At 46.9% G+C, this 22,984-nt stretch overlaps 1 protein-coding gene and 1 pseudogene across 1 annotated transcript in view; both read right to left on the reverse strand.

Moving 5' to 3' along the window:
- The window catches only part of LOC135554533 (Ig mu chain C region membrane-bound form-like), a 526,132-nt pseudogene that overhangs the window by 123,058 nt on the left and 380,090 nt on the right, over positions 1-22,984 (reverse strand).
- Positions 16,234-22,984, reverse strand: part of LOC135554531 (voltage-dependent P/Q-type calcium channel subunit alpha-1A-like) — a 186,226-nt gene continuing 179,475 nt past the window's right edge. The window contains exons 48-50 of the mRNA XM_064986875.1: positions 18,472-18,688; positions 17,965-18,266; positions 16,234-17,039 (exon numbers count right to left, since the gene is read on the reverse strand). Coding sequence (XP_064842947.1) covers positions 16,257-17,039; positions 17,965-18,266; positions 18,472-18,688 — 1,302 coding nt within the window. The 3' untranslated portion in view covers positions 16,234-16,256. The remainder of the gene's footprint in view (positions 17,040-17,964; positions 18,267-18,471; positions 18,689-22,984) is intronic.

Raw genomic sequence — 22,984 nt, forward strand, 5'->3', positions numbered from 1 at the left:
TGACTATCGCCCCGCAGCTCTCACGTCTGCCATCATGAACTGCTTTTAGAGGCTAATCAAGCATCATATTCCCTCAACCTTACCTGACACCCTAGACCCACTTCAATTTTCTTACCGCCCCAATAGATCCACAGACGATGCAATTGCCATCACTCTGCACACTGCCCTATCCCATATGGACAAGAGGAATACCTATGTAAAAATACTGAGACTATTTGCATTGTCCCCACCCCACGCCCCATTTTTACGCTGCTGCTACTCTCTGTTTATTATCCATGCATAGTCACTTTACCTCAAATCAAATCTATTTACATAGCCCTTCGTACATCAGTTGATATCTCAAAGTGCTGTACAGAAACCCAGCCTAAAACCTCAAACAGCAAGCAATGCAGGTGTAGAAGCACGGTGGCTAGGAAAAACTCCATAGAAAGGCCAAAACCTAGGAAGAAACCTAGAGAGGAACCAGGCTATGCGGGGTGGCCAGTCCTCTTCTGGCTGTGCCGGGTGGAGATTATAACAGAAAATGGCCAAGATGTTCAAATGTTCATAAATGACCAGCATGGTCAAATAATAATAATCACAGGCAGAACAGTTGAAACTGGAGCAGGAGCACGGCCAGGTGGACTGGGGACAGCAAGGAGTCATCATGCCAGGTAGTCCTGAGGCATGGTCCTAGGGCTCAGGTCCTCCGAGAGAGAGAGAAAGAAAGAGAGATAGAGAGAATTAGAGAGTGCATACTTAAATTCACACAGGACACTGGATAGGACAGGATAAGTACTCCAGATATAACAAACTGACCCTAGCCCCCGACACATAAACTACTGCAGCATACATACTGGAGGCTGAGACAGGACAGGAGGGGTCAGGAGACACTGTGGCCCCATCCGATGATACCCCCGGACAGGGCCAAACAGGAAGGATATAACCCCACCACCTTGCCAAAGCACAGCCCACACACCACTAGAGGGATATCTTCAACCACCAACTTACCATCCTGAGACAAGGCAGAGTATAGCCCACAAAGATCTCTGCTACGGCACAACCGAAGGGGGGGCGCCAACCCAGACAGGAAGATCACATCAGTGACTCAACCCACTCAAGTGACGCACCCCTCCTAGGGACAGCATGAAAGAGCACCAGTAAGCCAGTGACTCAGCCCCTGTAATAGGGTTAGAGGCAGAGAATCCCAGTGGAAAGAGGGGAACTGGCCAGGTCAGAGACTGCAAGGGCGGTTCGTTGCTCCAGAGCCTTTCCGTTCACCTTCCCACTCCTGGGCCAGACTACACTCATATGACCCACTGAAGAGATGAGTCTTCAGTAAAGACTTAAAGGTTGAGAACGAGTCTGCATTCTCTCACATGGGTAGGCAGACCATTCCATAAAAATGGAGCTCTATAGGAGAAAGCCCTGCCTCCAGCTGTTTGCTTAGAAATTCTAGGGACAATTAGGAGGCCTGCGTCTTGTGACTGTAGCGTACGTGTAGGTATGTACGGCAGTACCAAATCAAAGAGATAGGTAGGAGCAAGCCCATGTAATGCTTTGTAGGTTAGCAGTAAAACCTTGAAATCAGCCTTGCCTTGAGAGGAAGCCAGTGTAGGGAGGCTAGCACTGGAGTAATAGGATCAAATTTTTTGGTTCTAGTCAGGATTCTAGCAGCCGTATTTAGCACTAACTGAAGTTTATTTAGTGCTTTATCCGGGTAGCCGGAAAGTAGAGCATTGCAGTAGTCTAACCTAGAAGTAACAAAAGCATGGATTAATTTTTCTGCATCATTTTTGGACAGAAAGTTTCTGATTTTTGCAATGTTACATAGATGGAAAAAAGCTGTCCTTGAAACAGTCTTGATATGTTCGTCAAAAGAGAGATCAGGGTCCAGAGTAACTCAGAGGTCCTTCACAGTTTTATTTGAGACGACTGTACAACCATTAAGATTAATTGTCAGATTCAACAGAAGATCTCTTTGTTTCTTGGGACCTAGAACAAGTATCTCTGTTTTGTCTGAGTTTAAACGTAGAAAGTTTGCAGCCATCCACTTCCTTATGTCTGAAACACAGGCTTCTAGCGAGGGCAATTTTGGGGCTTCACCATGTTACATTGAAATGTACAGCTGTGTATAATCCGCATAGCAGTGAAAGTTAACATTATGTTTTCGAATGACATCCCCAAGAGGTAAAATATATAGTGAAAACAATAGTGGTCCTAAAACGGAACCTTGAGGAACACCGAAATGTACAGTTGATTTGTCAGAGGACAAACCATTCACAGAGATAAACTGACATCTTTCCGACAGATAAGATCTAAACCAGGCCAGAACATGTCCGTGTAGACCAATTTGGGTTTCCAATCTCTCCAAAAGAATGTGGTGATCGATGGTATCAAATGCACACTAAGGTCTAGGAGCACAAGGACAGATGCAGAGCCTCGGTCTGATGCCATTAAAAGGTCATTTACCACCTTCACAAGTGCAGTCTCAGTGCTATGATGGGGTCTAAAACCAGACTGAAGCATTTCGTATACATTGTTTGTCTTCAGGAAGGCAGTGAGTTGCTGCGCATCAGCCTTTTCTAAAAATGTTTGAGAGGAATGGAAGATTCGATATAGGCCGATAGTTTTTATATTTTTGGGGTCAAGGTTTGGCTTTTTCAAGAGAGGCTTTATTACGGCCACCTTTAGTGAGTTTGGTACACATCCGGTGGATAGAGAGAATTTATAACACGACTTTTGATGTTCCTTGGTTGGGGTCTGAGCAGATTATTTGTTGCAATTGCAAATGTAATAAAATGGTGGTCCGATAGTCCAGGATTATGCGGAAAAACATTAAGATCAACAACATTTATTCCATGGGACAAAACTAGGTCCAGAGTATGACTGTGACAGTGAGTAGGTCTAGAGACATGTTGGACAAAACCCACTGAGTCGATGATGGCTCTGAAAGCATTTTGGAGTGGGTCTGTGGACTTTTCCATGTGAATATTAAAGTCACCAAAGATTAGAATATTATCTACTATGACTACAAGGTCCGATAGGAATTCAGGGAACTCAATGAGGAACGCTGTATATGGCTCAGGAGGCCTGTAAACAGTAGCTATAAAAAGTGATTGAGTCGGCTGAATAGGTTTCATGACTAGAAGCTCAAAAGACGAAAACGTCATTTTTGTTTTGTAAATTGAAATTTGCTATCGTAAATGTTAGCAAAACCTCCGCTTTTGCGGGATGCATGGGGGATATGGTCACTAGTGTATCCAGGAGGAGAGGCCTCATTTAACACAGTAAATTCATCAGGCTTAAGCCATGTTTCAGTCAGGCCAATAACATCAAGATCATGATCAGTGATTAGTTAATTGACTATAATTGCCTTTGAAGTAAGGGATCTAACATTAAGTAGCCCTATTTTGAGATGTGAGGTATCATGATCTCTTTCAATAATGACAGGAATGGAGGAGGTCTTTATCCTAGTGAGATTGCTAAGGCGAACACCGCCATGTTTAGTTTTGCCCAAGGTCGAGGCAAAGACACGGTCTCAATGGGGATAGCTGAGCTGACTACACTGACTGTACTAGTGGCAGACTCCACTATGCTGGCAGGCTGGCTAACAGCCTGCTGCCTAGCCTGCACCCTATTTCATTGTGGAGCTAGAGGAGTTAGAGCCCTGTCTAACTTGGTAGATAAGATGAGAGCACCCCTCCAGCTAGGATGGAGTCCGTCACTCCTCAGCAGGTCAGGCTTGGTCCTGTTTGTGGGTGAGTCCCAGAAAGAGGGCCAATTATCTACAAATTCTATCTTTTGGGAGGGGCAGAAAACAGTTTTCAACCAGCGATTGAGTTGTGAGACTGCTGTAGAGCTCATCACTCCCCCTAACTGGGAGGGGGCCAGAGACAATTACTCGATGCCGACACATCTTTCTAGCTTATTTACACGCTGAAGTTATGTTGTGCTTGGTGTTCTCTGACTGTTTCATCCTAACATCGTTGGTGCCGACGTGGATAACAATATCTCTATACTCTCTACACTCGCCAGTTTTAGCTTTAGCCAGCACCATCTTCAGATTAGCCTTAACGTCGGTAGCCCTGCCCCCGGTAAACAGTGTATGATCGCTGGATGATTAGTTTTAAGTCTAACACTGCGGGTAATGGAGTCGCCAATGACTAGAGTTTTCAATTTGTCAGAGCAAATGGTGGGAAGCTTCGGAGTCTCACTTCCAGTAACGGGAGGAGTAGAGACAAGAGAAGGCTCGGCCTCTGACTCCGACTAGTTGCTTAATGGGGAAAACCGGGTAAAAGTTTCTGTCGGCTAAATGAGCGACACCGGTTGAGCGTTCCTACAGCATTTCCCTCCAGAAACCGTGAGAAAGTGATGCTGTTTCATCCTTTCCTACACTGAAATGACCCGTGCCTAACGATTGTGTCTGAAGCTGGGCTTGTAGCACAGCTATCTTCGCCATAAGGTGATCGTTCTCCTGTATATTATGAGTACAGCGACTGCAATTAGAAGGCATCATGTTATTGTTACTACTTAGCTTCGACTGTTGGAGGTCCTGACGAACCATGTCCAGATAAAGCGTCCGGAGTGAAAAAGTTGAATGAAAAAAAAGTTGAGGGAAAAATAAAAATCTAAACGGTAATTAAAAAGTAAAAAACGTAAAGTTGTCAGGTAGCAAAGTAAGGTTGGCAACAAAACACACAGCAACACGTAAACAAGTCTGCGAGTTGTGACCGGAAATGGCGTCAATCAATGAAGCAGGTACTGTGGATGCATTTGATACCTCTACCTCCATGTACATATTACCTCAATTACCTCGACTAACCGGTGCCCCCGCGTATTGACTCTGTCCCAGAACCTGCTGTATATAGACTCCATATCGACTCTGTACCGGAACTTGCTGTTTTTAGCCTCCATATTGACTCTGTACCGGAACCTGCTGTATATAGCCTCCATATTGACTCTGTACCGTAATCTGCTGCATATAGCCTCCATATTTACTCTGTACCGTAATCTGCTGCATATAGCCTCCATATTGACTCTGTACTGGAACCTGCAGTATTGCCTCTGTACTGGAACCTGCTGTATATAGCCTCTGTCGTGTCTTTGGCTATGCCTGATTAAGTGATATGACATGCTATTCTATAAAATTATTTCTCCGTAATTAATATTACCTGATTGAGTTAATCATGTAAATGTAATTAACTAGAGAGTCGGGCACCACGGAATAATATTTATAGAGCTGTCATCTTCCGAATAAACTCTTAAACACCTAGTAATATTTTACATCAATAGCAATCAATATTAATCGTCATCTTAATTCAGTCTCATCTGAAAGTTGTAAATTCTTGGTTATCTGCACGAACCCTGGCTAACATCCAGTAATACAAAATTGGGTTTAATTATTTATTTACAAAAATGCCTAACTAATCACACAGAATTACACATACACCTAATTAAATCATAACTTGATTACAAATTACGTCATAAAGGAAAACGTCCCTAGCGGGCGGAACATATATGACAGCTTGTTACACAAAAGAAAAGGGGCTGGGTTTGAGTGAAAGAGCGGGAAGACTGAGGAACAAAGGGAAGAAGCTGTGCTATCGTAAATACAGTATCTTATGCATTCTAAATTACCGCCCACTTAGAAAAGGAAAATGCAATAAATATTTACTCTGAGCTGCGCTTCGGTAGGTTGGTGGTAGATGGAAGGCCATGTTGCCCAACCGAGTCCTTTGAAGAATGTCTCTGGTTGTCAATTGGATACGTTGTAGTAACGTTGTTGGGTGATAGAAGGGATACTCTGTCTTTTCCTTCCTAACCCTCGTTTGCATCTGCTGTTGCTAACTCAACGGCTAGGAGGTATCACTTCTGTAGTGAATAAGATTTCAAAGTTCAAACCATTCGCAACCAAAGCTCACGCTGATGTTGGCTTCGTTCTGTAGTTATTATCTGAACCATTCTGACATAGGACCGTCGTCCTCACATCCTCATCAAAGGCATATATAGGAAGGGAGAGGAGGGCGTGTTTGAAAAGTTTTATAGCCCATGTCCCTTCACAGGGGCTGGCCACTGATTGAGCAGAGCCCTATCTTATGAAAACCCAAATCTCACATTTTAGAAGCTAAAATCACATTTCATCCATCACGAATAATTTCATATTCAAACATTTAAATTGAACAACAATACCATGTGAATCTGATAACTGTGATGTGTAGACTTTTCACTGTAGAGTTTGTCATCTTATCATTGATGATTCATTAAGTACCACCGTATATGTTCCATTGGTCGGATTACCAGAATAAGTTAATTTCCCCCCACCTTCTGATGTTCCCAGAATCTCTATGTTAACCAAGGGTTTTACAAATGTAACATCAGTAGGGTAGAGAGAGGAAAAAGGGGGGAAGAGGTATTTACGACTGTCATAAACCTATCGCCCCCAGGCCAACGTCATGACACCTCCATATTGACTCTATACTGGAACCTGCTGTTTATAGCCTCCATATTGACTCTGTACTGGAACCCCCTGTATATAGCCTCCATATTGACTCTGTACTGGAACCTGCTGTATATAGCCTCCATATTGACTCTGTACCGGAACCTGCTGTTTATAGCCTCCATATTGACTCTGTACTGGAACCCCCGGTATATAGCCTCCATATTGACTCTGTACTGGAACCCCCGGTATATAGCCTCCATATTGACTCTGTACTGGAACCCCCTGTATATAGCCTCCATATTGACTCTGTACTGGAACCCCCGGTATATAGCCTCCATATTGACTCTGTACTGGAACCCCCTGTATATAGCCTCCATATTGACTCTGTACTGGAACCCCGGTATATAGCCTCCATATTGACTCTGTACTGGAACCCCCTGTATATAGCCTCCATATTGACTCTGTACTGGAACCCCCGATATATAGCCTCCATATTGACTCTGTACTGGAACCCCCTGTATATAGCCTCCATATTGACTCTGTACTGGAACCCCCTGTATATAGCCTCCATATTGACTCTGTACCGGAACCTGCTGTATATACCGGAACCTGCTGTATTAAAGCCTCCATATTGACTCTGTACTGGAACCTGCTGTATATAGCCTCCATATTGACTCTGTACCGGAACCTGCTGTTTATAGCCTCCATATTGACTCTGTACTGGAACCCCCGGTATATAGCCTCCATATTGACTCTGTACTGGAACCCCCGGTATATAGCCTCCATATTGACTCTGTACTGGAACCCCTGTATATTGCCTCCATATTGACTCTGTACCGGAACCTGCTGTATATACCGGAACCTGCTGTATTAAAGCCTCCATATTGACTCTGTACTGGAACCTGCTGTATATAGCCTCCATATTGACTCTGTACTGGAACCTGCTGTATATAGCCTCCATATTGACTCTGTACCGGAACCTGCTGTTTATAGCCTCCATATTGACTCAGTACCGGAACCTGCTGTATATAGCCTCCATATTGACTCTGTACTGGAACCTACTGTATATAGCCTCCATATTGACTATGTACCGGAACCTGCTGTATATACCGGAACCTGCTGTATATAGTCTCCATATTGACTATGTACCGGAACCTGCTGTATATACCGGAACCTGCTGTATATAGCCTCCATATTGACTCTGTCCCGGAACCTGCTGTATATAGCCTCCATATTGACTCTGTACTAGAACCTACTGTATATAGCCTCCATATTGACTCTGTACTGGAACCCCCTGTATATAGCCTCCATATTGACTCTGTACCGGAACCTGCTGTATATACCGGAACCTGCTGTATATAGTCTCCATATTGACTCTGTACCGGAACCTGCTGTTTATAGCCTCATTATTGACTCTGTACTTGAACCTGCTGTATTAAAGCCTCCATATTGACTCTGTACCGGAACCTGCTGTATATTGCCTCCATATAGATTCGGTACCGGAACCTGCTGTATATAGCCTCCATATTGACTCTGTACCGGAACCTGCTGTATATAGCCTCCATATTGACTCTGTACCGGAACCTGCTGTATATAGCCTCCATATTGACTCTGCAAGGGAACCTGCTGTATATAGCCTCCATATTGACTCTGTACCGGAACCTGCTGTATATAGCCTCCATATTGACTCTGTACCGGAACCTGCTGTATATAGCCTCCATATTGACTCTGCAAGGGAACCTGCTGGAACCTGCTGTATATAGCCTCCATATTGACTCTGCAAGGGAACCTGATGTATATAGCCTCCATATTGACTACCGGAACCCCCTGGAACCCATATTGACTCTGCAAGGGAACCTGCTGTATATAGCCTCCATATTGACTCTGCAAGGGAACCTGCTGTATATAGCCTCCATATTGACTCTGCAAGGGAACCTGCTGTATATAGCCTCCATATTGACTCTGCAAGGGAACCTGCTGTATATAGCCTCCATATTGACTCTGCAAGGGAACCTGCTGTATATAGCCTCCATATTGACTCTGCAAGGGAACCTGCTGTATATAGCCTCCATATTGACTCTGCAAGGGAACCTGCTGTATATAGCCTCCATATTGACTCTGCAAGGGAACCTGCTGTATATAGCCTCCATATTGACTCTGCAAGGGAACCTGCTGTATATAGCCTCCATATTGACTCTGCAAGGAACCTGCTGTATATAGCCTCCATATTGACTCTGCAAGGGAACCTGCTGAACCTGCTGTATATAGCCTCCATATTGACTCTGCAAGGGAACCTGCTGTATATAGCCTCCATATTGACTCTGCAAGGGAACCTGCTGTATATAGCCTCCATATTGACTCTGCAAGGGAACCTGCTGTAAATAGCCTCCATATTGACTCTGCAAGGGAACCTGCTGGAACCTGCTGTATATAGCCTCCATATTGACTCTGCAAGGGAACCTGCTGTATATAGTCTATATTGACTCTGCAAGGGAACCTGCTGTATATAGCCTCCATATTGACTCTGCAAGGGAACCTGCTGTATATAGCCTCCATATTGACTCTGCAAGGGAACCTGCTGTATATAGCCTCCATATTGACTCTGCAAGGGAACCTGCTGTATATAGCCTCCATATTGACTCTGCAAGGGAACCTGCTGTATATAGCCTCCATATTGACTCTGCAAGGGAACATGCTGTATGTATATAGCCTCCATATTGACTCTGCAAGGGAACCTGCTGTAAATAGCCTCCATATTGACTCTGTACCGGAACCTGCTGTATATAGTCTCAATATTGACTCTGTACCGGAACCTGCTGTATATAGCCTCCATATTGACTCTGCAAGGGAACCTGCTGTATATAGCCTCCATATTGACTCTGCAAGGGCACCTGCTGTATATAGTCTCCATATTGACTCTGCAAGGGAACCTGCTGTATATAGCCTCCATATTGACTCTGCAAGGGAACCTGCTGTAAATAGCCTCCATATTGACTCTGTACCGGAACCTGCTGTATATAGCCTCCATATTGACTCTGTACCGGAACCTGCTGTATATAGTCTCCATATTGACTCTGCAAGGGAACCTGCTGTATATAGCCTCCATATTGACTCTGTACCGGAACCTGCTGTATATAGCCTCCATATTGACTCTGTACCGGAACCTGCTGTATATAGTCTCCATATTGACTCTGCAAGGGAACCTGCTGTATATAGCCTCCATATTGACTCTGCAAGGGAACCTGCTGTAAATTGCCTCGCTTCTGTTATTTTACTGTTGCTCCTTAATTATTATTACTTAACAAATATATATATTCTTGAAACTGCATTGTTGGTTAATGGCCTGTGAGTAACCATTTCCCTGTCATGTCTACACCTGTTGTATTCGGCACATGTGCCAAATATTATTTTATTTTATTTTAGAGGCTGCTGCCCTATATAGATAGACATGGAATCACTGGCCATGTTAATAATGGAACACTAGTCACTTTAATATTGTTTACATACTGCTTGTACTGCTCATATGTATATACTGTATTCTATTCTACTGTATTTTAGTCAATGCCACTCCAACATTGCTGGTCCTAATATTTATACATCTCTTAATGCCATTCTTTTACTTTTAGATGTGTGTATTTTTGTGAATTGTTAGATACTACTGCACTGTTGGAGCTAAGAACACAAGCATTTCACTACACCCGCAATAACATCTGCTAATATGTGTATGTGACCAATAACATTTGATTTGAAAGGTGTGCATAGGAAAGGCATATATTTCCTATATCAGAATCGGGCCCATGGAGTGTGAACAATGTTGTTTATTCTGCCTTTCACCCTAGCTGTGTGTTTGGTCTGGCCCGGGTATGGAAGGAGTAGGGGGGAGAAATGAAGGAGAGAGGGAGGGGGAACTAGAGGGGGTGCAGGATAAAGTGTGTGTGTGTGTGTGTGTGTGTCTGTCTGTCTGTCTGTCTGTGGGTGGGGGGTGGTGAAGTATTAGGGGGGTTATATATAGAACAGACATTAGAACAGAACACCTCACACATCCGCCTGGCTCACATCTGGCCAACAGGCAGCACCAGGAAAAGGGAGAGATGGAGAGGAGGGAGAGAGCGAAGGGTTGTGTACCTCTGGCAGTTACATGACATTTCGGTAGCACAGCTAATTGGATTTATAAAGGTAGCAGAGTTAAATAAAACTTTAGTTAGTTATCCTGACAATACAGATTTTTCCTATCAATTATTGGAGGGTTTTTTATGAGCCAGTTTCAGGGTTTCCATCTCACCTGCACAGTATTTATTCCTGTGTCCATTTGATGAACAGACAATGTCTCAATAAAATATAGGTAACAACTGAAAGTCTGCATACTGCTTTATAACTTGTTATACACATGCATACGTTTTTATGATGTCTTACTATCAAGCTATTAATATGGTTGTCACCTACATATTCACGTTTGGATGAGATGTGAGGAGAGGAGAGAAAAGGTGAGCAGAGAAGAAGCATGTTTTTAGACAGGAGGAAATACAGTGGAGAGAAAAGGAGGAATGCGGAGGAGGAATGTGTGAGGAGAGAAGAGATGGACATAAGGTAGGAGAAGAGAGAGGGAGGTTGAGGGAAGGATATGGGGCATTGGGGGAGCAGAGAGGGGCCGGTTGAGGGAAAGAATGTGGGGGTCTTAGGGGAAGGGGGAAGGAGCGGAGAATAGGAGGGGAGTAGAGGTGTGGAATGTGACATCGGCCCATTGATTGTACTGCTAATGTTTCAAGCAGCAATCTGATCTGAAGCTGTCCTCTCTAAAGTACACAGAACACACAGGGCAAGCAGGGGGGACACTAGAAACAGACTAGAACACACAGGGTAGGCAGGGGGGACACTAGAAACAGACTAGAACACACAGGATAGGCAGGGGGGACACTAGAAACAGACTAGAACACACAGGGTAGGCAGGGGGGACACTAGAAACAGACCAGAACACACAGGGTAGACAGGTAGGACATTAGAAACAGACCAGAACACACAGGGTAGACAGAGGGACACTAGAAACAGACCAGAACACACAGGGTAGACAGGGGGAACACAAGAAACAGACCAGAACACCCATGGTAAACAGGGGAACACACTGGGCAGGCTGGGGGAACACTAGAAACAGACCAGAACACACAGGGTAGACAGGGGGGACACTAGAAACAGGCTAGTATATATATAGGCTAGGCAGGGGGGACACTAGAAACGGACTAGAATATATAGGCTAGGGAGGGGTAACACTAGAAACAGAACAGAACACACAGGGAAGGCTGGAGGAACAATAGAAACAGACCAGTGGGCACACAATGGTTGAATCAACTTTGTTTCCATGTCCTTTCAATGAAATTACGTTGGAATAGAGGTTGAACTGATGTCTGTACCCAGTGGGACAGGGCAGGCAGGGGGAACACTAGAAACAGACCAGTGGGACAGGGCAGGCAGGGGGAACACTAGAAACAGACCTGTGGGACAGGGCAGGCAGGGGGAACACTAGAAACAGACCAGTGGGACAGGGCAGGCAGGGGGAACACTAGAAACAGACGGGAGATAGCAGAGACACCATAATTACACTCCTAAATCCATGTATACACACTACCTTACACATAACAACACACTCCGTTACACACATCAAACGTCTCTACTTCTCCAAATCTATAACCCCATGCAAACACACTCTCATTCTCACTATAATACACCCTTTCACTCAAACATACGCACACATTCAAGCATACACTTGAAAACACACACAAAAAAAGAAACAGAAGTCTCTCCGGACCAACAGTGTGCATTCTCTCTGGTTTTTATTCATTGGGAAGAATTCTGTCTGGAATTACAAAATGCACGGGTAGAAATAGCGGTGAGATAGGTTGAGCGTGTGAGAGGTAAGAGTGAGAGAGACAAGAGTGAGAGAGAAATAGAGAGGGAGTGAGTGAGAGATAAAAGATCCCACAGCCAGAGTTTTAAGGGTTACATCGTCAGATTTGGCTGGCTCCTGGCCCCACCCAGAAGTAGGCAGGGATATCCCCATCTCTTTTAATTGGATTCTCTTCTTTAAAACAGGAGTTCTCTTTTTTTGTGTCCTGAACATGGTTGTGTAGTGTCTCGCCTCCATGTTTACAGTTAACAGCTGGCAACATAATTAAACAAACCAACTTTGATTCTCAGCTGATGTTTTTTTTTATTATTTTTTTTTTAACCTTTTTTGTTCTCAAAAATAGAAGGAAGAAAGAAAACATGTTGCTTAGTATAAACATCTATCTATATTCATATATTTAAAAAAAAAAATCTGAATTCATATTCTTATTTTTTGATTCCTGAAGATGACTGTTCACCCACGGTGTGGCATGCACATAGCACATGCAGTTCTGGAAGTAGATATTTTCCCTTTTTTTGGTATTTTTTTGGTACTTAAAATGCTTTTATTTCTATGTTTTCCATAGCAGCTCATACATTGCTTTTTGAAGTAACAGTGGGGTTATTTAGAATATGTGTTGTTAGTGGATGGTTTGTCAGTACAGGACACAATGATTGACAGTGAATGTTAGGGCCTCTCATAGTTTCAATTGTAGGGTGATTGACATCTTATTTTCATCTTGCACACAGACACACAAACATCCTGACACTCGCTCACAAACACAGGCTAACTCACACACACACACACACACACACACACACACACACACACACACACACACACACACACACACCAACTCAAATGTCATCACAAAATATTCAAAGCAAATAAACAAATGAAATATCCAACGAAAACAGCTAGCTATTGATGTTCGCACACACATTGAATGTACACACACATTCTTGCTATAAAAGAACGCATTCATACACAGACACACACGCAAACGCACACACGCCATACGCACGTACACACATACTTGCTACAGCCAAGAGCTACATACTGAGAGTGTATCTGTGTATTCCTATCTTATCAGTGTTGTGATGTGACTTATACACATCTATGACATTCCTACGTTAGATGAATACTGTAAAGGCAATGTGCCTGTGCACTTCCTGGTCAAAGTGTGGTACATAGAATCATGGGATATGTCTTTACAGTACATCAGAATCCAGATATGTGCAGATCTAACTGCCCTATATCTATGGCAGCCGTGAACAAACACTGTTACCTGACGCTAATGGTTTTGACATGGGGTGTAATAATAAGAATAATAATGACATCATTCTAATAAATGAATGGTTCACCATGGAAATCCTCAAAGTCCGGCAACTGTGAGAGAGACACTGTACGGGACAGTGGTGGGTATTAGGATGGATGTTAGGTTGAGGCGCACAAAGACACACAAAAAGAGAATAGGGTGAAACAGGACACAGAGGTTTGGCAGAAAAGACCCAGTCATTGTTTCTCCCATGCATTTTCATTGGCTGTGATACATGTCCTGTGCATTTGTGATTGGCTGTGTTACATGTCCTGAACACAAAGGAGGTGATCCACCAGTGACAGACAACACTTAAACCTTATGCTCCCAGTTTAAAGACAGATACGAAAACATTGGAATCCGACAGTCAAAATAGAAGGGGTGATACAATGATGCAATAGGACAGGGATGCAATGTATTGCATACAGTGCCACCTAGAGGGCCAAACTGGTAGAGGAGCTCTGTGTCATTACTGCTTTATCTGGTCTACTTTAGTCTGTAGACCCCGTTACCTAAGCAAGACCATTTAGCTGCCCTATATTTACCCAAATGATTAATATATGTAAACAACTGTCCAATGAACAAGTATAGTCAGATTCATGATTTCCGGTATGAAAGTTCCTTTTTAAGTTCCTTTTCCCTTCCCCACCATATTACACTGTATCAGAGTCATTACTATGATTACTCCTGTTCCCACAATGCACCTCTCTGACAAAGCTCCACCCACCAGCCGGACCAGTGGACCACCAACCAGACAGAACGTCTCACTAAACAAAGATGGTGACGCGCTGAGCACAACCGACTCGAAAGTAACAAACACAAATACAAGACTAAAATAATTCTCTCACAAGCATGAACATTGTCATCATCATCACCATTATCATCATCGTTATTATTATCATCATCGTCATTATCATAATCATCAATAGTATTGTTATCAGTATCTATAGAACCATTATCACTATTAATAACAAATAAACAAAAGATGAAGAGGTTCCCTCCTTTCATCGGCCTTTCTTTCTCTCTCTCTCTTTTCATCGCTCTTACAAACACAAACCCTGGAAGACTAGAGACATATCTCTGGTTTGAACGAGGCTATGCATCAGCAAATGAAGAGCCAATAAGGACCATGGAGCGTGCTTGTAACTTCCTCCCCCAGTTTCAACTCCCTTTTAATATGAACCAATAATATGTGGGGTCTGCGTTTTCATACTTTCCTGCCTTCTTTCCTTCCATGAAATAAAAGTAGGCCTTGTAACAAAATATCTACTTCCTTGAAAATGATTGTGCAATCTCAGCCACATCAACAGTTATAATTTGGCACAGAGCATTTCAATAAGAACAAAGTGGGAAATAGATCATCCTGTCCCTCCGCATAAAAAAGGCTTGGACCTTGAGCTTCTCTTCCTCATCGCCCCATCTCTCCATCCATCCTAACTATCCTGATTATACCTCCAGCACAGGAAGAGAGAGAGAGAGAGAGGGACGCCTCAGGGAGAAGAGAGAGAAACAAAGGGATTTACAGGAAAAAGAGAGAACCCCACAGACTAATATAGAAAGGACCCAGGGATAGTTTCCCCCACATTACAGTAGTTTCTCTTTGTTATCATTTTTTTTGTATCAATCATGCAGGATTCCACAGGTTTTTAAACTCTGCAAGTTCCAACGAAGCTGTGCGGGTGCAACAGAAGAATCAAGCTTCAATGTTTCGAAGAAGAAGAAGAAGAAGAGGAAGAGGAAAAGTAGCAGCCGCAGGAGTAGAAGAAGAAATACTGAAGAAAATGTTTGTTTTTAAGTTTATTTTTTTTATGTTCACCATCCACTTTTTTATGTTTCTTCTCTACTCGGTTGGGGCAGAATCTTTTTTGGGGGGTTGAGGGGTTGGAATGGATAGATTCCGCCGACATAACCCCCCCCTCGTTCAGAGTTAGGGTGTGTGTCCCGGTGTCCCCCCCACTCCCCCCACCGCACTCAGGTGGAAGGCTCATCATCACTGATGTCATTATTAACAGTAAACACAGATGATAAAACTCATCAATAACTCCCCATCATCGGGGTTGGTGGTTTTTGAAACTAACGCAACTCCACTTAGTTTCTTGCGTTGATTACGTGATGACGTCTTGGTCTTTTGATGACGTCTTGGTCTTTTTAATATTGTTTCCAGAGGCGTAGCATCATGATACGTTGAGAAAAGCATCCGTCCCCGTATCATCCATTTTGAAATCATCCATTTTTGTCTCCTTGCATCTGATGAGCTGGGTTCCATAGTTTTTGGAGGAGGAATTGGTTTGTACTCCATACCCTGTTCACTAATTTCCACTCATCCTTCAGTGGTCCTCCTCCTCATCCCTTTATTCTAACTACCCCTTCCTCACTCCCTCCATCCCCGGGAAACACTGAGCAGCAGAAGAAACGAAAAGAAAAACAAACGGAAATAAGGAAAGAAAGAATCATGCCTTGGTTTCCCCTGTCTCATGGTGATCAGTGCTCTGGCTGTGTGTTTCCCTGGGCTGGGAGGTAGGGACTGATAACTCAGACAGTGTGGTTGAGCCCTCCCTCCCTCCCTCCATCCATCCCTCCCTCCATCCATCCCTCCCCTCCCTCCATCCATCCCTCCCTCCCTCCATAGTCTCCAGAGGCTAGCACCTGTTGTCATCCGTGTTGTTGTAGGGTTCGTGCAGGTCTTTAGTGCGGGGCCCTCTAGGCTGGGGAGGGGGGACCTTATGGGGCCCGGGGTGGGTGGGGCCGTGGTGGTGTTGCGAGGAGGGGGAGGAGGCACGGTAGCCGTTGGGGAGGCGTCGAGTGGGGGGAGGCTGCTGCCCTTGGGGGGTGGGGATGGTGTTGGGTGGGGGCGCGTGGCGGGAAGTCCTGGGCGAGGTGCGGGAGTGTGGGTTGTTGGGGTGGGGGTTGTTTGGGTGCGGGTTGATAGGGTGCTGCTGCTGTGGGGTTGGGGGATGGTTTAGCACGGGGAGAGTAGGGTGGTTGAGGGGATGAGGTTTGTGAGGGTTGCCCTGTGTGGGGCTCTGCTCGTAGGGAGGCGGTTTGTGGTGCTCACGGTTGTAATCCTGGTAGTCCTGGTTGTAGAAGCAGCCGTCGCCCTCCAGCGACCCACTCTCTCCTCCTCCTCCTCCTCCCCCATCCCCCCAGCGGGGAGGGGGGTGACAGGCTTGGTTGGGTGAGCCATGGTGGGGCGGGGGAGGTCCCTGGGGGGGCTCAGGGGAAAAGCGGTGAGGGGCGGGGGCGGGATTGCGCCCCAGGGGCTGGGCTCCGGGAGGTGTGGCCATGGCTTTACGGACGACAGGAGAGTAGGTGACGTGTGGGCGGGGCGTTGCCGGGGTCTGAGGGAGTTGCCGACGGCCTCGTCTCGGGGTACTGGTCCCCGAGGTAGAGGGAGCGGGACTTTCGCTCACCGAACTACTGCCCTACACAAACATTGAAGGCAAATAAAAAAAGAACCATAAAATTAACGACGACACGGACAGAGAGAGGGAAGAAGAGAGAGAGGGAGGAAGAGAGAAAGGGAGGAAGAGGGAGAGAGGGAGGGAGAGAGAGATAGGTAAGAAGGAAGAGAGAGAGGGAGGAAGGAAGAAGAGGGAGGGAGGGAGGGAGGGAGGGAGGGAGGGAGGGAGGGAGGGAGGGAGGGAGGGAGGGAGGGGGAGGGAGGGAGGGAGGGAGGGAGGGAGGGAGGGAGGGAAAAGAAAGGGAGAGAGAAAAAGAGAGAAAGAGAAATACAAGGAGAGATAAATAAAGAGAGGGAGAGAGAACAACAGACAATAACAACAAGAACAACAACAGCAACGAGAAGAAGAAGAAGAGAGCAATCAGGAAAGTGTGAGGGGAAGGAAGGATGCCGGGAAAAGAAAGACATAAAAAAGCAAGAAAGAAAGAGATATATAGAAAATGATGGGAGTCAGCATACACCGTAGAAAACAGAGAAAAGCGATGAGTCATGAAGAATAAAGAGAGGACACAAAAACAACAGGAGAAAAGAAAGGAGATCAGATCTGACACAGTAGGCCTCAAAATGGTGATTGTGAAGGTACCCACAATGCACTCTTTCAGTGTTGTTGCCTTGTTCAGTCTGTCTCTTATCTGAATCTAGGTTGTTAACCAATCACCTCTGTGTGTAAGTGTGTGTCTAAACTGCTGAATCCTATAAACAACAATAGTTAATGAATAGACAATGTATGGAAGTGTCAAAAAGGGAAACGCAAGAGACAGTCAGCCGCCTAAAGATATTTAGGCCAAGGAGATGGGGGAGACACTCAAGGTAGAACTAAAAGGAGAACCTGAGGCTAAAACAGTTAGGAAGGTGGTTCAATGTTGACACACATCATAGAAGCCCACCTGTCTGTGTGTCATGCACTCTCTGCCCTCGCTGGGTGACCGTGACCAGCGACGGTCGTGCTCCCTATCCCGGTCGTGGTCTCTGTCTCCTCGGGGCTGTCTGTGACCACCGTGCTCTCCCCCCCGGTCGGCGCGGTCTGGTGTGTAGCGCTCCTTGTCCACAGAGCCGCTGTGATGGTGGTGGTGATGGTGGTGGTGTTTGCGGTCTTTCTGCCTACCGCGGTCTCTGTCGCGGTCACGCTCCTTCTCCTTGGGTGGCAGGTCACCTGACTGAGTGGTGGTGCTCAAGTCTGTGCCCAGTCCTGCTGGAATGGAGGCCAGTTATTCTTGTCATCATGGTATCTCTAGTGTCTTTGTAACCATGACAACATGACAACATCAAACACACTTTGATACAGTAACAACTCAGGAAACTAAGCACGTTCTCCTCACACACTCTCTGACTCACACACATTCTGAACCGTTCCTGACCAATGCATGCACACTCATTCTGTCTCTGTCTCTGACCTGTATCTGCGTCTGTATATCGACACAGTGACCGCTCGGAGGCCCGGTGGCTTCGGTCGCGGCGTCGGTGGCTGTGCCTCGGTGCTCCGCCCTCCTCGGGGATCACATACTCCATTGCATAATCATCGGCCCCACCCCTTTCCCTCTGGCCCCTCCCAGATCGACTGTGACCAAGGGAGGAGGCCGAGCGTTTCATAGGACTATTATCTGTTATAGTCTGAGTGGGGAGAAGAGAGAGAGAGAGAGAGAGATGGAGGGATTATGGGAGAGTGGGATGGAAAAGAGAGAGAGAGAGAGAGGGAGGGATGATGGGAGAGTGGGATGGAGAAAAGAGAGAGAGAGAGAGGGAGGGATTATGGGAGAGTGGGATGGAGAAGAGAGAGAGAGAGAGAGAGGGAGGGTTGATGGGAGAGTGGGATGGAGAAAGAGAGAGAGAGAGAGGGAGGGATGATGGGAGAGTGGGATGGAGAAAGAGAGAGAGAGAGAGAGAGAGAGGGGGGATGATGGGAGAGTGGGATGGAGAAAGAGAGAGAGAGAGATAGAGGGATGATGGGAGAGTGGGATGGAGAAAGAGAGAGAGAGAGAGAGTGGGAGAGAGAGAGAGAGAGAGAGGAGGGATGATGGGAGAGTGGGATGGAGAGAGAGAGAGAGATAGAGGGATGATGGGAGAGTGGGATGGAGAAAGAGAGAGAGAGAGAGAGTGGGATGAGAGGGGATGGGAGAGAGGGATGATGGGAGAGTGGGATGGAGAAAGAGAGAGAGGGATGATGGGAGAGTGGGATGGAGAAAGAGAGAGAGAGAGGGATGATGGGGAGATGGGAGAGTGGGATGGAGAAAGAGAGAGAGAGGGAGGGATGATGGGAGAGTGGGATGGAGAGAGTGGGAGAGAGAGAGAGGGAGGGATGATGGGAGAGTGGGATGGAGAAGAGAGAGAGAGAGAGAGAGTGGGGATGAGAGAGAGGGATGATGGGGAGATGATGGGGATGGAGAAAGAGAGAGAGAGAGAGAGAGAGAGGGATGATGGGAGAGTGGGATGGAGAAGAGAGAGAGAGAGAGAGAGGGATGATGGGAGAGTGGGATGGAGAAAGAAGAGAGGGATGATGGGGAGAGTGGGAGGGAGAGGGATGATGGGAGAGTGGGATGGGAGAGTGGGAGAGAAAGAGAGAGGGGAGGGAGATGGGATGGGAGGAGAAGAGAGAGAGAGGGATGATGGGAGAGTGGGATGGAGAAAGAGAGAGAGAGAGAGGGATGATGGGAGAGTGGGATGGAGAAAGAGAGAGAGGGATGATGGGAGAGTGGGATGGGATGATGGGAGTGGGATGGAGAAAGAGAGAGGGATGATGGGGATGATGGGAGAGTGGGATGGAGAGAGAGAGAGAGAGAGGGATGATGGGAGAGTGGGATGGAGAAAGAGAGAGAGAGGGATGATGGGAGAGATGGAGAGAGGATGATGGGAGAGTGGGATGGAGAGAGAGAGAGAGAGAGAGGGATGATGGGAGAGTGGGATGGAGAAAGAGAGAGAGAGGGATGATGGGAGAGTGGGATGGAGAAAGAGAGAGAGAGAGGGATGATGGGAGAGTGGGATGGAGAGAAGAGAGAGAGGGATGATGGGAGAGTGGGATGGAGAAAGAGAGAGAGGGATGATGGGAGAGTGGGATGGAGAGAGAGAGAGAGGGATGATGGGAGAGTGGGATGGAGAAAGAAGAGAGAGAGGGATGATGGGAGAGTGGGATGGAGAAAAGAGAGAGAGGGATGATGGGAGAGTGGGATGGAGAAAGAGAGAGGGATGATGGGAGAGTGGGATGGAGAAGAGAGAGAGGGAGAGTGGGATGAGAGGGATGATGGGAGAGTGGGATGGAGAAAGAGGAGGGATGATGGGAGAGTGGGATGGAGAAAGAGAGAGAGGGATGATGGGAGAGTGGGATGGATGGAGAGAGAGAGGGATGATGGGAGATGGGATGGAGAAAGAGAGAGGGATGATGGGGAGAGAGTGGGATGGAGGGATGATGGGAGAGATGGGAGAGGGAGATGGGAGAGTGGGATGGAGAGAGAGGGATGATGGGAGAGTGGGATGGAGAAAGAGAGAGGGATGATGGGAGAGTGGGATGGAGAGAGGGAGAGTGGGATGGAGGGAGAGGGATGATGGGAGAGATGGGATGGAGAAAGAGAGAGAGGGATGATGATGGGAGAGTGGGATGGGAGAGTGGGATGGAGAGAGATGGAGATGGGAGAGAGAGAGAGAGGGATGATGGGAGAGTGGGATGGGAGAGTGGGAGAGAGGGGGATGATGGGAGAGTGGGATGGAGAAGAGAGAGAGGGATGATGGGAGAGTGGGATGGAGAGAGAGAGAGAGAGGGATGATGGGAGAGTGGGATGGAGAAAGTGGGATGGAGAAGAGAGGGATGATGGGAGAGTGGGATGGAGAAAGAGAGAGAGGGATGATGGGAGAGTGGGATGGAGAAAGAGAGAGAGAGGGATGATGGGAGAGTGGGATGGAGAAAGAGAGAGGGATGATGGGAGAGTGGGATGGAGGGAAGAGAGAGAGAGGGATGATGGGAGAGTGGGATGGAGAAAGAGAGAGAGGGATGATGGGAGAGTGGGATGGATGAGAGAGGGATGGATGATGGGAGAGTGGGATGGAGAAAGAGAGAGAGAGAGAGGGATGATGGGAGAGTGGGATGAGAGAAAGAGAGAGGGATGATGGGAGAGTGGGATGGAGAAAGAGAGAGAGGGATGATGGGAGAGTGGGATGGAGAGAAAGAGAGAGGAGGGATGGGATGGGAGAGTGGGATGGGAGAGTGGGATGGAGAAGAGAGAGAGAGGGATGATGGGAGAGTGGGATGGAGAAAGAGAGAGGGAGAGAGTGGGAGAAGAGAGAGGGATGATGGGAGAGTGGGATGGAGAAGAGAGAGAGGGATGATGGGAGAGTGGGATGGAGAGAAGAGAGAGAGAGAGGGGATGATGGGAGAGTGGGATGGAGAAGAGAGAGAGGAGAGAGAGGAGAGGGATGATGGGAGAGTGGGATGGAGAAAGAGAGAGAGAGAGAGGGATGATGGGAGAGTGGGATGGATGATGGGGAGAGTGGGAGAGAGAGAGAGATGATGGGAGATGGGATGGAGAGGGAGGGATGATGGGAGAGTGGGATGGAGAGAAGAGAGAGAGAGGGATGATGGGATGGAGAAAGAGATGGAGATGATGGGAGAGTGGGATGGAGAAAGAGAGAGAGAGGGATGATGGGAGAGTGGGATGGAGAAAGAGAGAGAGAGAGGGATGATGGGAGAGTGGGATGGAGAAAGAGAGAGAGAGGGAGGGATGATGGGAGAGTGGGATGGAGAAAGAGAGAGAGGGATGATGGGAGATGATGAGGAGAGTGGGAGAGAGAGAGAGAGAGAGAGGGATGATGGGAGAGTGGGATGGAGAAGAGAGAGAGAGAGGGATGATGGGAGAGGGATGATGGGAGAGTGGGGATGAGAGAAGAGAGAGAGAGGGATGATGGGAGAGTGGGATGGAGAAAGAGAGGAGGAGGGATGATGGGGAGAGAGAGAGGGATGATGGGAGAGTGGGATGGAGAAGAGAGAGAGAGAGAGAGAGGGATGATGGGAGAGTGGGATGGAGAGAAGAGAGAGAGGGATGATGGGAGAGTGGGATGGAGATGATGGGAGAGTGGGATGGAGAGAGAGAGAGAGAGGGATGATGGGAGAGTGGGATGGAGAAGAGAGAGAGAGAGGGATGATGGGAGAGTGGGGGATGGAGAGAGGGATGATGGGAGAGTGGGATGGAGAGAGAGAGAGAGAGGGATGATGGGAGAGTGGGATGGAGATGATGGGAGAGAGAGAGAGGGATGATGGGAGAGTGGGATGAGAGAGAAGAGAGAGAGGGATGATGGGAGAGTGGGATGGAGAGAAGAGAGAGAGAGGGATGATGGGAGAGTGGGATGGATGATGGGAGAGTGGGATGGAGAGAGAGGATGATGGGATGTGGAGAGAGTGGGATGATGGGAGAGTGGGATGGAGAGAGAGAGGGATGATGGGAGAGTGGGATGAGAAGAGAGAGAGGGATGATGGGAGAGTGGGATGGAGAAAGAGAGAGAGGGATGATGGGAGAGTGGGATGAGAGAGAGAGGGATGATGGGAGAGTGGGATGGAGAAAGAGAGGGATGATGGGAGATGGGATGGGAGATGATGGGATGGGGAGAAGAGAGAGAGGGATGATGGGAGAGTGGGATGGAGAAAGAGAGAGATGGGGGATGATGGGAGAGTGGGATGGAGAAAGAGAGAGAGGGATGATGGGAGAGTGGGATGGAGAAAGAGAGAGAGGGATGATGGGAGAGTGGGATGGAGAAAGAGAGAGGGATGATGGGAGAGTGGGATGGGAGGGATGATGGGAGAGTGGGATGGAGAAAGAGAGAGAGGGATGATGGGAGAGTGGGATGGAGAAAGAGAGAGAGGGATGATGGGAGAGTGGGATGGAGAAAGAGAGAGGGATGATGGGAGAGTGGGATGGAGAGAGAGAG

The sequence above is a fragment of the Oncorhynchus masou genome, chromosome 14 (assembly GCF_036934945.1).
Source record: "Oncorhynchus masou masou isolate Uvic2021 chromosome 14, UVic_Omas_1.1, whole genome shotgun sequence".
Lineage (NCBI taxonomy): Eukaryota > Metazoa > Chordata > Actinopteri > Salmoniformes > Salmonidae > Oncorhynchus > Oncorhynchus masou.